This window comes from Tenrec ecaudatus, chromosome 2 (assembly GCF_050624435.1).
Source record: "Tenrec ecaudatus isolate mTenEca1 chromosome 2, mTenEca1.hap1, whole genome shotgun sequence".
In the NCBI taxonomy this organism is placed as follows: Eukaryota; Metazoa; Chordata; class Mammalia; order Afrosoricida; family Tenrecidae; genus Tenrec; species Tenrec ecaudatus.
The window spans coordinates 194255404-194269183 of record NC_134531.1 but is presented as its reverse complement, the minus strand read 5'-3'; the positions used below and the strand labels follow the sequence as shown (position 1 = coordinate 194269183).

The 13780-nt window shown below is 43.9% G+C and overlaps 2 protein-coding genes across 2 annotated transcripts in view; one reads left to right on the top strand and one right to left on the bottom strand.

The window, feature by feature from the left end:
- LOC142440262 (olfactory receptor 2Y1B-like) overlaps positions 1 to 133 on the bottom strand; it is a 28076-nt gene extending 27943 nt beyond the window's left edge. Inside the window, exon 1 of the mRNA XM_075542746.1 lies at positions 118 to 133. Coding sequence (XP_075398861.1) covers positions 118 to 133 — 16 coding nt within the window. The remainder of the gene's footprint in view (positions 1 to 117) is intronic.
- A 4216-nt stretch (positions 134 to 4349) lies between these two features.
- On the top strand, positions 4350 to 13532 carry LOC142440261 (olfactory receptor 2Y1B-like). The gene is made up of 2 exons (XM_075542745.1): positions 4350 to 4362; positions 12565 to 13532. Exons 1-2 carry the CDS (start codon positions 4350 to 4352, stop codon positions 13530 to 13532), a joined length of 981 nt encoding a protein of 326 aa, XP_075398860.1.
- The last annotated feature ends 248 nt before the right edge of the window (positions 13533 to 13780 follow it).

Here is a 13780-nt window from a genome sequence, read left to right as displayed (position 1 = left end):
ACATCTCAGGCTAGAAGGGTTGTTGGACATTCAGGGACTACTAGACAGCTATGGGAGAGGTAAAGTTGTCCCAGAGGCACCTTAAGGTTGCCATGAAATGTTTGAGTACAGGCTTACCTGACACTCCCATCATGGTGCAAGTGTGTGGGGCCAGGGTTCCGGGGAAGAGGTAAGGACGGAGTAGGCAGTCCCAGTACCTGGGAGGAAACGTACTGACCTACTTGCCATGTTTATGTTCACCCTACACTCCAGAGTAGTAACAGCCATCATCTGCTGCTTGCCATCTGGGCTACACAGTAGACTGGGTGCGCCTACCCTCTCGGGTGTTTACCATAGGACAGAGTACTGCCCATGGCCAGTTTTTTTTCAGTGGTAGTATAGCCCTTGTGAAAACCTACTCTGATTAGGCCAATACCTTGTCCAGTGATCCAGGCAATGGCACAATTGACACCTGGTGCCTTGTTCAGGGGTCTGGGAAATCTGGGAGGCAGTCGATGGGCGTAAGTTAGCAATGGTGGCCAGTACCCACACATGCCTAACATTCTTCTTTCTCTTCTTCTCCTGGGCTCCCCACTCTTCGTCTCTGTTGTAGAAGGTTGCGGTGGCACTAATCACCATCTCTTCTAGGGGAACACCTTCAGGTTTTTGCACTAACTTCTGAAGCTTTGTCGGAATATCTGGTCTGGCCTTGTGCAGAATTTGTCCCTGAGGAGGACGTCCCCTTCATGTTCCTAGGTTTACCGTGCTGTGATTCTCCTGGGTTCTCTCGGTCATTCGAAGAAACTTCCAGGCCTTTCATTAGGCTCTTGGCTAATAGCTGTCACTTTAGTGCACTTGATGGCCTTTGCCGCCCTGAATTCAGTCTATTTTTGATACACACTAGAAAATGTTCCCATTCCCACCTGTCAATGGGATCATTATTATCCCAGGGGAGGGTTAGTTGGAGGCACAGCTGGTTCTCCTATTGGATATTTATCAGTTATTACATGAAAACTATATGCAAAATTCCAAGCTACCTTCAGCACTCATTTTTTCTCAAAGTCTGTCATACTCTGTCCCAAAATGATCCTTACATCCTTCCAAGCCTAGTCATGGGCTAGAGTGAGGTGCTGAAAGGCCTCTATGCACTGTTCTGGACTGTCTGAATAACTGCTTAGGTCACTCTTAATTTGCCTAAATTCAATTAAAGTGAAAGGCTTGTGACTTACCTGGGGATCAAATTCCCCAGCTGCCTCTATCAAGGGTAGGACTTTGACAGGACCACCTTTCCCCCAGCTTCTGCAGGTTCAGGGACTGAGGGTGGTGTGGCCGGGCTGGGGATAGAGTAGCCTTCAGCTTCTGGGCCCCTTCCGGGGTCCTTGCTACACTGGAAACAAAGGTCTCTACTGCGTCTCCAAAGGAAAAATGCTTCAATGCAGGGAACTCTGCCCACTTCCCCATCCCTTTGCAGAAACGTTCTAGCTGAATCAGGGTCAGCAGGGAAAGTGAACCATTATCCAGCAAGTATTCCCCCTTACCTAGAATGTACTGAGGCCAGATGGTACTGCAGAAAGATATTAGCTTCCGTTTCTCTAGTGTCTGTGGGTCAAATCTATGGCAATTTGCTCCCTTGGGGACAGATCCTTCCTTTACCATGTAGCAAACAAGACCGCAGGAAAACCCCAGTGCCCAGGGCCATAATCTGAAATCCCAGCACTCGCTGCACCTAAGGCACCATGAAACGTGAGCTGGAACAGATGCCTCTGTTTGAGGAGTGTGTCAGGGGACCCAGTTTCTGCTGGCAAACTGGCCCCAACCATCTTTTTAGACAGCATGCAAGGGATTTGTGTGCCACTGACTTGGGTGACTTTACATGACTCAGGGAATATCTGCGGCTCAGATCTGGACCAAAGGATGGCTATGGCACACAAAAGCATTCCCTCTGAGAAGGGACTCTTGAATGCCCATCTAGAAAGCAAACAACAGAAAAGTTAGAGAGCCTGGTGCTCCAGGGTCATCAGTTAACGTCCCAGCTCGGGCCACACCCTAAGGCATTGGGAAACTTCAGCTGTGGACAGGTACCGTGTTCGATGGAAAGGGGTTTAGGCAACCCATCTCTGCTGGTGAACTGGGCACAAACTGTTTTCTAGACAGCAAGCAAGACATTGTAGGCCATCAGCTTGGATGACCTTACAGGGCTGACAGTGGGTGACCTTACAGGACTGACAGTGGGTGACCTTACAGCGCTGAGAGTGGGTGACCTTGCAGGGCTGACAGTGGGTGACCTTGCAGGGCTGATGGAAGAATTACTGGCATGAGTAATTCACCAGAACCTCCGAAAGTGGGACCACTGCTTGGAGTGACCTTAAAATTGTCTTCAAGGCCACCACTGGCTTATGAGTGGCCTTTCCAAAACTTTCGGAGGGGACAAGAGACCTGTCAATTGGCTCAGTGTACATTCAGCTACTCTAGACGGATTTGGATCCTTGGAAGGATACATGATGTCATGGTGCAAGGGTACCAGGAATGTAAACGGCCGGGAGGCCAGAGGCCCAAGGCAGGGGCGCAGGTGGGCTTAAAAGCCTTTGAGGAAACAGCAGGGTTAGCAGTTACTCGGTGGCCTTGCTTTCAGCTCCTCTTGTCAAGACTTGGACAAAGGGAAAACCAACCAGTAGGAGAACCAAACAACAAAATAGTAGACAACCAAGGTCATGCAACAAAGTAGGCCCAAGCTACTTGTTTGTGAACAGGAGAAATCAGTAGTGGGGCATCATGGGAAAACCCAGGGCAAAAAAAAAAACTGTGGCAACTGGGGGTCGGGGTGCTAGCCATGCAGTCCCCTGCCTTCCACTTGGTTGGAGCACTGGACACCATGTTGATGAGATCCTTAGAAGACTATGTGCTCAGTTGCCCTGAAACAGAAGGCAGACACTGGGGGTGCCACCTTGGTGAGGTCGGTAAGTCACATGTTCAGCTCCCCTGCAGGAGAGAGCAGGGGGAACACGCATCCTGCAGAGTAAGGGATTCACTCGTGCAGCAGTTTGCTGGCAGGAACACAGAGTGAACCACGGGAAAGCGAAAAGGGTTTGGGAGCCAGAATTCCCAAGAGTGTAGGCTGCAGTCTTCTGACCACATCACGGGAAGGGGGGCTTCTGGAAACCTGGAGGCAAGGATTGCAGAGGAGAGCAGAGAGGCAGATATGCAGGGGGACGGGAAGGGGCTCCAACAGCCATACATTCAGATGGCAACAGCTGCAAAAGGCAAGATGGAATCCTGTAAAACCCACAGTGGCATCTGAGAGGAGGAAGGAGGTTGCCTCTCCCTTACAGAAGCAGGCGTTTTTCAAACGGTGCGCCTTGTAGCTGAAGGCCGACACTGAGGAAGTTTGACCCAGCCGCCAGAGCTTCCCAGTCTCTGGAAGCTGGTGAGGTGACGTCAGAAAAGTGTACAGAAAGAGTCAGTGAGGCAGAGATGAGTGCCCGCGCCAGGGAAAGATGGCTATACATCCAAAATAAAAGTTTGATTATTGAATTTTTCACGGGAATTTAAAAAATAATTAATCAGTGCTCAATAAATAATTTGTGTTGAATTGATAAATGGAGCAACGTTTTAACATTCTATGTAGGTTAAAATAAAGTATAAAGAAATTTAAAATATTAATATAGTAAAGATTGTGATACAGACAGAAATATAAAATATCAAGCTTGTCATCCAGGACATTAATTATATAATTGAATCAATGATACAAATAAATAAAATGATATGAGGAGATCGGAAATGGAAGCTATTAGCCATGTGTGGAGAACATGGTAGACTTCAAAGGAGACATTGGATGGGATAGAAGCATGAGCATGGTTTTGATCAAGGTAGAAACGAGGGAATTCCAGGTTGGGGAGTGGCATGAACCAAGTGAAATAGTGTATTTTTATAATACTGTATAGATCAATTTGGTTACAGCTTTGAGTAAATGGAGTAGAGAAAATTAAGAGAATCAATTGGTGATTATAATTGCCACGTTAAGGCCCAGAAATCCCCAAGGCCTCCCTTGGTAAACAGTTCTCCTACTGCTCTAAAGGGGGCATTGGAAATGCCCCTGGGTCATTAGGTAGTTTAATAATAGATTAGATCTCTCCTGGTCAGAGTTGCCTAGGGTAGGTGCATGCGGGTGTAGTGGGAAGGATGATCCCACCTTGTGGATTATGGGTCTCATTAGTCTCTCCTACTGGGGTAGGAAACCATATGCAATCATGAGTTTTCAAGAAAGAAGTTCGGACCATAGCCCTCCACCCTACGGATGAAGTCAGGATCAAGAACTGCCTTCTTGAGGATTCTCTAGACGCAATCAATCTCCAACTACATTTGAAGCCAGTATGCTTGAGAGAGGTAAGTGTGTAAGGTCCTTTCCTAGAACTTTTGGGTTAGTAGAGACTGAGTGGACTCCCTTGATTTCACAGTCAGGCAACTGCATAAACATGGGAAATCATTGACCAATTATAGGACTTTCTGGTTATTTAAAGAGTAAGAGTTAACTAAAGTAAATGCTAAGATCCATTCTAAAATTCAAATTCTGGATTCCAATGGCTTTAATATGCAAAGTAAACAAAAAAGAGGCACAATCAGAGTTGTTGAAGATAAATCAAAGAAGACTTCTTGGAGGAGTATACAACAGGAAGAATCCATCCTATTTGGAGAAAATGTTCTGGGTATCGAATCAGAGATCGAACAATCTGCTAATTTAGCTTTTGGACTGAACTCAAATTGTGGCTTTCTGGTCTTAGAACAGAAACTGATGGATTATTGTTGGGCAAGTAAAAAGGAGTCTTGGGGTCAGGATGGTATCTGTATAAGGGGACATTGTACGGAGGAAGTGAAATTAGATTCAAATGTAAAGACGATGCTCTCACAATTAGGTGGTCAGAAAGGAGTTTGTGGAATCTCCTCCTTTGCTCAGACTCTGAAACCACACCCACTGCCATCCCTCAAGTCGCTTCCCTTTGAGAGGGTAGGACAGTGGACAGGAGAACTGACCTATCCCTACAGGACAGAGGAAAACTGCCCCTGTGTCATTCCAAGACTGCAAATCTTTACAGAAGCAAATTACATTCTCTGACGTGATTGGGGGTCGATTGGTGTCAGAAAAAATTATTAAATAAGTGGAATGGCATGGAGTTAGTTGAAAGATTTTTTTAATGTGATTTATGATCTCAAGAAGGTTATAATTAATAGAGGTCATAGACAGACAAATAGATATGCATCCACACAGAAGCAAACAGACATAGAGATAGACACGGACAATGTTCTTTGCAGTGCAGAAAATAATCAGTCCTTATTGTGCAAGTATCAAATGATTTGTGTGTGCCAAGGTGATTGGGAATAGAGGTTATATCTTAATCTTTAAAAAGCAAAAAAAAAGTTTTTTAATATCAGAAAATTACAAAATCTCAAAATTGGATCACATATTCAAAACTCTCTCATTCAACCTGACAGTTAATACATGAACATTTTAAAATAAATGAAAGATAAACTTTCAACCTCTGAGTGAGCAGAAAGTCTTCAAGTCATGAGAATATCACCACATTACCAGTCAGTCCATCTTTAGACTACTTTTGTTTTTATTTTAATGTTTTCATTATATCAAGCCACCATCTATCTTTTCATTTCCATTAACTGCTCCTAATTAAGGCCTTAGGAGGAGCACAAAGCAAGTTTACCAGCTTTCGCATGTGGAAGATCTTGAAATAAGCAACAAAGCTATCGTGTTTGGTTTCAAAAATCCTCATTTCCAATCTTGAAAACAGCTCTTTCTCATGTGAGCTATTTCCATATGCCATACAGGTTTTGTTTCCTAGAGGCTGGATTTTTCAAGGTTTTATTCCAGTCTACTGCCAAGAACTTGCAGAATGCTAAAAAATTGCAAAATACTCAAAAAAATACACTGTATTGTTATTTAAGGGTAGAAGGATCCTTTGTCAGTATCTGGGGAGGGGGTTGGAAAAAAAAATTAGGCAGACCTAATCTCATTTTCGTTTTTGACTGGATCGATAGATTAGGAACATGTGAAACATTATAGACATGTGAGTTTACTGGGATATATGAAGTTCAGCATGGTTCGTGTCACGAGGGCTCCCTTCAGACAGTGGAGAATGGGCGTCGGATGGCATTTCTTCTGTGCTCCTCTAAGGAGACCCCTCCCCTCAAGGCTCTTCAGCTGCACGCAGGGGGACGCTTCAGACGCTGATACCGGCTGCTCAGCTTCTGAGACGATGAGACCGAGGATGGACTTGTCTCACGGTCAGACTCACTAGGGTTGAGGACTAGTCACTGTGTGGGCTTTACAAGAGACCCGTCTTTGGGTCCATGTGAGCTCTAACTTGCAACCGCTGTGTGAAGCTGGAAGGGGCTCTGAGGGAATTTCTGAGTTTCCTGTTGAGGAGGGATTTAAGATGAGTATTTCTTTTTATGGTAATCATATATCACACGAGGAAGACCCTAGCAATGGATATCACAGGAAGACTGAAGAAAGTAAAGCTCTGTGAGGGATTGGAAAACCATCCTAACTGCAGCAACTGGTCATGAGTGACAGTAAAGGGCCAATTAATGGAGAGTGTGGCAAGCTGTGCTGAATACAGGGCGCCATTGGCACCGATCTGGTGACAGGTCTGATGTGATGTGATCCTGGGAGATTAGCCCATTGTCACCAGGACCCTGGCCAATGGCTGGGGATTAAGAAGCAGGACATATCTCCCAACAAGGCCTATCACAAGAGGGCAGGCCTTGGTTAGAGAGAAGAAAGTCAATAGGATGACAGGATAGAAAAACAGCTCAGAAGTTTGTGGATACTGATACTTTTCCTGACACAGCAGAAGTCACATGAAAGTCATCAGACCCCAAACAGGGCAACCTCCATACCCCACTTCTGAATAAGAACAAAATTGGTCTCAGATTTCATGCCTTCCTCATGACTGGTAAAGAGCTGGTACAGGCTAGTGCAGGTGCCGGGGGCTTCCTTACTTATCACTTTCATGTGCCACGGTGCCACAGTGCCAGAGCACTGGAGCACAATCATGAAGTAGATAGACGCAGCTTTGCACTCTGAAAGATGTAGTATGGTGAAATCGAGGAATACTTCTTTTGGGCCAGTTAATTGGTGCGTGTGTGTCTATAATAGCCCATGCACCATACTGTGCTTAGCCTCACTCTTGTGTTCAACTCTCTCGATGCTGGGTGCCCCCCCCCTCATACTCTGTAGTTGTATAAACCGAAAACAACACCACACATGACAACACGTCTTCTGAGAAACAAAAATTTGCCCAGTTTCAAATCACTACCTTAGTGTAAATGACATGAAAGCTGTGACCTGAATCCACACTAGGGGCAGAGACTGATGATCCATTTTCTGGTGTGGAGAACTGTGCAGTGTGATGACAGTTCCCTTGGAGAGGAAACATAAGGGGAGAAGCAGTTCTGTTGGGCTGACATGATGAGTGTAGACATGCTGAGTTTGAAGTGTCCTGGGCTAAGAAGATGGGTTATAAAACGTTTGAAGTTCAGAAGACAGATATTGGGTGCAGAGATTCCGTTTGAGGTTCTCAGTACGGCGACCTGTGATTCAAGCACTTGGGTGGAGGACACTTTCCAGGAAGAGCAGAGAACAGAAGGGGTATCTGGGATGAAACCCAGAGGAGGAAGCACACATGTAAGGGCTTCACAGAGAGAGGGGAGCCTGTTAAAGAGACCCTGGGAATGGCCAGTGAAGTAGAAGAGACCCAGGAAGGGGGAGAAGGAGGCTTACGTAGAAAGAGGCAACAGGCAAAATGCAGTGACAAAGATGAAGCTGAAAAATGTCTCCTGGATGTTTCCAGAAACAACTGTGAGGACAATGTCCATATATCAGCAGACTGGAGGGTGAATGACAGGTGAAGATTTTGAAACAGTTAGCACAATCAGCTCTTTAAATAAACTTATCTATGAAAATGCAATTCAAGACAAATAAATTGGAGGAAAATGAAGGGGTAATAAACAATGATGATTAAAAGATGCAGAAATGGAGCAAGGGTTTTATTGCAAAAATATCTAGAGCATATATGGCATAAAGCCAACTCAGATATTTATTGAGAAACTTTTATTCACATAGCACTGTACTGAAAGATGAAGACACAATGATATGCAAAACTATATATACTTGTATGCAGACAGATCAGTATTCAAAATGTATTATATATCCTTGATGGAGCTCACAAGGCATCATGCCATTTAATTCCTGTTGAAATGTGATGAAACAACTAGATAAATTAAGGATCACTGAGTGAATTTTCCTGACACAAGGTGCAATGTACCAAGGGTCATAGTTGGTCACTAGCTGAGCAGGTCTGTGGGTTTCTGATGTAGAGACTCCTTAGATGTTGTATTTTACTAAGGTGGCTTTTTTAAAAATAGCTTCAGTGTATTGATTAGATTAGATGTAACCATTGTTATTAAATTACATTTTATCCAAAGTTTTCACAAGGGTATGCAGAGTGGCTTCCAAATACTCTTCTGGATTCAGTTAATCCATCATGGACCTTAGATGATATAATATACATTTTGAGATATGATATACAAATATAGATACAATATAATACAACATTTATCAATTCAATATTTTTCATGTGTAGCAACATTAATTTAATTAATTATGTTACATAACCTTCACCAATTTCTGTTGCAAAATTTCCTATGACAATAAGCAGGATGACAAAACTACCTTAATTGAATATATAGGGTTATAATCACTGTTTTCATTTGTTTTTCTTGCTGGCACACTCTACAGTTCCTTTTACAATTTTTATACTCCAAGAAATATCAATGCCAAAGGAGAGCAATTTTTATGCATATTCCATTTCTATAGTGTGTGAAAGTATATTAGAAATTCATCTGTATATTTCTCAGTGTAAATAAAGTTCCATAAAATTTGAAAAGAGAGTGATAGCTGTGTATTCAAATCTATTTAACATTTACTATATGTTGTGACTACAGTAAAACTAATTTAGTACCTCTGATGTACCATAAGGAGTCACAGTGGTTGAAGAGCTTGGCTGTACCAAAAGGTTGGTGGTTCAAGCCCACCACCAGTTCTGTAGGAGAACGATGTGGCATCATCCATGAAGACGTATAGACTGGAAAATCTTATGGGGGTAGTTCTATACTTTCCTATAGGGTTTCTATGAGTTAGAATCAACACAATGTCAGTGGGTTTGGTTGGGCATGGTTGGTTGTTACCAGCTTGTTCCATCAGTTTACCCAGAAACCTTAATATTTGTGCCAGGTGTTTCCTTGTCCTAAAGTAGAGATGACATATTGCCTCACTTTTAGGATTCGTTGTGGGAAAGGCCAAATGTAACAATATGAGGGCTGTTTGTAAAAATCTAAGTTGCAGTTGTAGTCCACATTGTTCTCTTTTGTGTCCTTAAGGTAAGCTGTTAATATTTGCTTTGGTATTCTGTGTATTCTCTAGCGCATGGTGGTAGAGTGGTTACGAGGTGGGCTACGGTCAGGCATCAGCAGGTCCTCGGGAGAGAGACTGGGCTCTCTACTCCCATAACCAGCTTCCATCTCAGGAACTCACAGGGGTTGATTGAGTCAGCATTGACTCATGGCAGTGAGTTTTTATATACTCTCTACATCTGAAGAGAGCACAGATGAGAGAGGGACAAAAGCACACAAAGGGAATTTTAATGAAATGTTACATATGACAGAGAGAAATATACAAAAGGATTGGGCTGGGAGGAGGGAACAACTAAGGTGGATTACTGAGTTTATAGGAAGTGGAGTGTATTAGCTACATGGTGAATTATGATATTTAGGATATTTTTTATAATCCCTCCCACAATAGCCTCCACCGTGATAAAAATGGATGAGTCTCCACTCTTCTCAATCCCTGTGACAATTCTCAGCTAGCCTTGAGCTGGGTTTCCAGGAATGGTGAGCTATGAGCTCCCAGAGCTCACAGTTGAGAGTTCATCTTCACTGTTCATGAATCCCAATCTGTGGAGCATGCTACCTGCGAGACCAAGCAACAGAGAACAACGCAGCGTCCAAATGCTACAGTTTGACACCTTACATTTTTACCAGCAGCTCTCATATCCTTACATTTGACCCTTGCCAAAATACATGATCTCTACTTTAGGACAAGGAAATACCGGGTCCAAGACATGAAGGGTCTGCATAACATGCAGGCAACAGAGATTGAGTTCACGTGGATGTTATCCCGATTCAGCGATCTCCCTAGAAATTAATACAGCAGGACAAAGTGGATCATACAGTTCCTGATTTAGGAGTGTTTAGGGCACACTGTCCCCGAGTCCGTCAGTGTGTCGAACTGTGGTGGCTGTGTGTTGCTGTGCTGCTGAAAGCGATGTCACTGGTGTTTCAAATGCCAGCAGGGGCACCAAATGTCAATAGTGGTGGCCACAATGGGCTCACACACAGGAACAATTTTGAGGACGCTGCAGGACCGGACACTGTTTCAGTCTGTGGTCACAGGGTTACTATGGATTGGAACTGACTTCATGGCACTGAACAGCAAGTGAATACTACAAAATAATGTAGAAGTCTCCGTCCTTCATCAACCGGACCAAACCAACTGCTATAGAATCAGTTCCAAATTATGAGGCTCCCGTGTGTTTTAGAGTAGAGTTTTCAAAAGTTGTGACCTTTCAGAAGTACATTTGTAGGTCTTTCTTCCTAGGTGACTTTGTGTGGATTAGAACCTTCCACCCCTCAGTTAGTAGTGGAGTGCTTCATTGTTTGCACCACACAAGCCTATTTCCTTCAGAAGAAGCATTACCTTTTTTCCTGCTGTTTGGACAAGTGAAAGTTATGGGGGGTGTCTTAGCTATATAATGCTGCTGTACAGAAATACCACAAGTGAATGGCTTTAACAAACAGAAATTTATTTTCTCACATCTTAGTGGACTAAAAATCCAAATTTAGGGTTTGAGCTCCAGGGGAAGATTTTTTATCTTTCTCGGCTCTGTAGAAAGACTCTTTTTTTCTACATCTTCTGTTCCTGGTGGATCTTAATGCAGCATCTCTCTCCTCTCATCTCTGCCTCCTTCACTTGCCTGTCTAATCTCTTTTATCCCCAAAGAGTTAGAGTCAAAACCTACCCTACACCAATCCTGCCTGATTAACAAAACAAGTCAACCCAGTCCCAAATATGCTTATGAGGGGTTAGGATTTATAGCACATATTTTGGGGTTGCACATTTAAATCCACAACATTTAACTGTTAGGTCCACCAAATTCATGTCTTGCCATAGGTACAACACACTCATTGCATCCCATCATTCCCAAAGTCCTTCATCAAATCAACTACAAGCCCACAATTTCATTTTCTGAATCACCTAAATCAACTATAGGCCAGTTTCTAGGCATATTTCATGCTTGGTTGAGATTCCTCTTTTCTGTGACCTGATGACATGTAGCATTCAAGTTCTCTGCTTCCATAGTGCAGTGGTCGGCATGCTGCAGACATCTCCATTACTAATGGGAGAACTTAGAGGAAAAGAAGGAATGGGCACCCACCACGTCAAACCCCCAGCAGAACAATCGACTTTAGCTTGAGAGTAGTCCTTTGTTCCTTGAGACCATCTAGGTAATGTCCCTCCTCTCCAGGCGCTGAGTGTTGGTTACACCTTCTGGATGCTGGGTGGAGGCACCTCAGTTCTGGTGTTCAGCTCCTACGTCCAGATCTACTGGGATAGCAACTCTGCTCCCTTGACTCCGGTGGCGCCATTCTCCTAGTTGATCTGACTAGAAGATAACTTGGCCACACCCTTTGGCCCTAGTAGGCCCCATTCCCCTGACCCTTGAGCATGGATTTCTTGTTCCCACAGTGTTGTATCCTCAGGGACCTATTGCCTTGCCACACCTTAATGGAGGTCCTACATTTCAGATGCATTTTGTTAATGACCCTGCTTTTTTAAATGGAGGAAGCTGTGGCCCACCCTTTGAAATCGGGAAGGCCTTGCTCACGATGCTTCTTCCAGCTGCTCTGCTGATCTTCCCCTGCTCCAGGAGTGGGCCTCTTCTTTCCTTGGAGGACCACAGATGGGGGTTCTTGGGGCGGATTTCCTACCTATAGAACTCCAAGATGCAGTCAGGTCCTTGTCCTTCCTACCTTCCCTGCGTCTTTCAGTCGAAGCTGATGGGTTCTGCTGTGGGAGTGGCTTAGATCCATCAGCCGTAGACTTAATCTATTCAAGAACAGATGGCACATCCTTGGTGAAAATTCTAGGACCTATGTCCTTGGTTTGTACAACAGAATACTTCCAAACCTTCAGGTTTTGTTTTCATTTTTCACAATTCCTTTAAAGTCCCTCTCTGACCTCTAGTACATCACTGAAATAGCACAGATAAACCTGGGGCCCCTTTCAGATCTTCTTGGGAATTTCCTTAGCCAGATATCCTATTTCATCACTTACACATTCTAGCTTCCCCCACAGATCTGAACACATTTCAGACAAGGTTTTTGCCACTGATTTAAAAAAAGAAGAATCAGACTCCCTCCATTGTGCATTTACATGTTTATGGTTTTCTTTTAAAGCCTCATCAGAAGCCCATCTATCATCACCAGGATCCACGGGAAGGCTCAACACTAGTTTTGGAGAAGGCTTCATTTTGGTGGGTTTCTCAGATTGGCCTCAACTGGAACTTGTCCTTTTCGTCTGTACTTCCATTTTCTACTCCCTCACTCTCTTTGGCAATTCCGCTATCATCGCCCTCTCCCGCCTGGACATTCGGTTGCACACACCCATGTACTTTTTCCTGTGTCACCTCTCCTTCCTGGATCTCTGCTACACCACCAGTACTGTGCCACAGCTTCTGAAAAATCTTCATGGGCCTGATCGAACTATCACCTATAGAGGTTGTGTGGCCCAGCTCTTCATCTCCCTCGCATTGGGATCCACTGAGTCTGTGCTTCTGGTAGTGATGGCCTTTGACCGCTATGCTGCTGTCTGTCGACCCCTTCACTACATGACCATTATGCATCCCCGTCTTTGCCAGGCACTGGCTGCCATCTCTTGGGTAGGAGGCTTCATGAACTCTCTGGTTCAGACAGGCCTCATGATGGCCATGCCTCTCTGTGGCCTCCATCAGCTGGACCACTTCTTCCGTGAGATGCCTGTGCTTCTGAAGCTGGCTTGCGAGGACACACAAGGGACAGAGTTGAAGATGTTTGTGGCCAGAGTCATCATCTTGGTGGTTCCTGCAACACTAATTCTAACCTCCTACATACACATTGCTAGGGCAGTTCTGAAAGTTAACTCCATTGCTGGACGCAGGAAGGCTTTTGGGACTTGTGGATCCCACCTCCTAGTGGTTTCCCTTTTTTATGGCTCAGCTATGTACACATACCTTCAGCCCACGAGTAGTTATTCTCAGAGTGAAGGAAAGTTTGTTGCCCTTTTTTACACTATAATTACCCCTATGCTCAATCCTATGATTTATACCCTAAGGAACAAAGATGTGAAAGGGGCTCTGAGGAAGGTTCTGTGGAAAGGAAGAGAGTAGGGGTAGTAGTGGGGAAGCAAGATCAATATAATCATCTTTAATAACTCAGATCATGAAGCGTATTGTGTTCCTGCAAGGGCAGGTAATCAGTACAACATTGCCCTTGGTAGACCTCAAGGCTTTTAAAATTTATTTTTATTAATCAATATGCTTTAATTATGTTTAAATTTTAACAAAGAAAATACATCTTGCATATAAAATATTTAAATTGCTATTCATAACAGTTCAAAATTATAGTTATGAAGTAG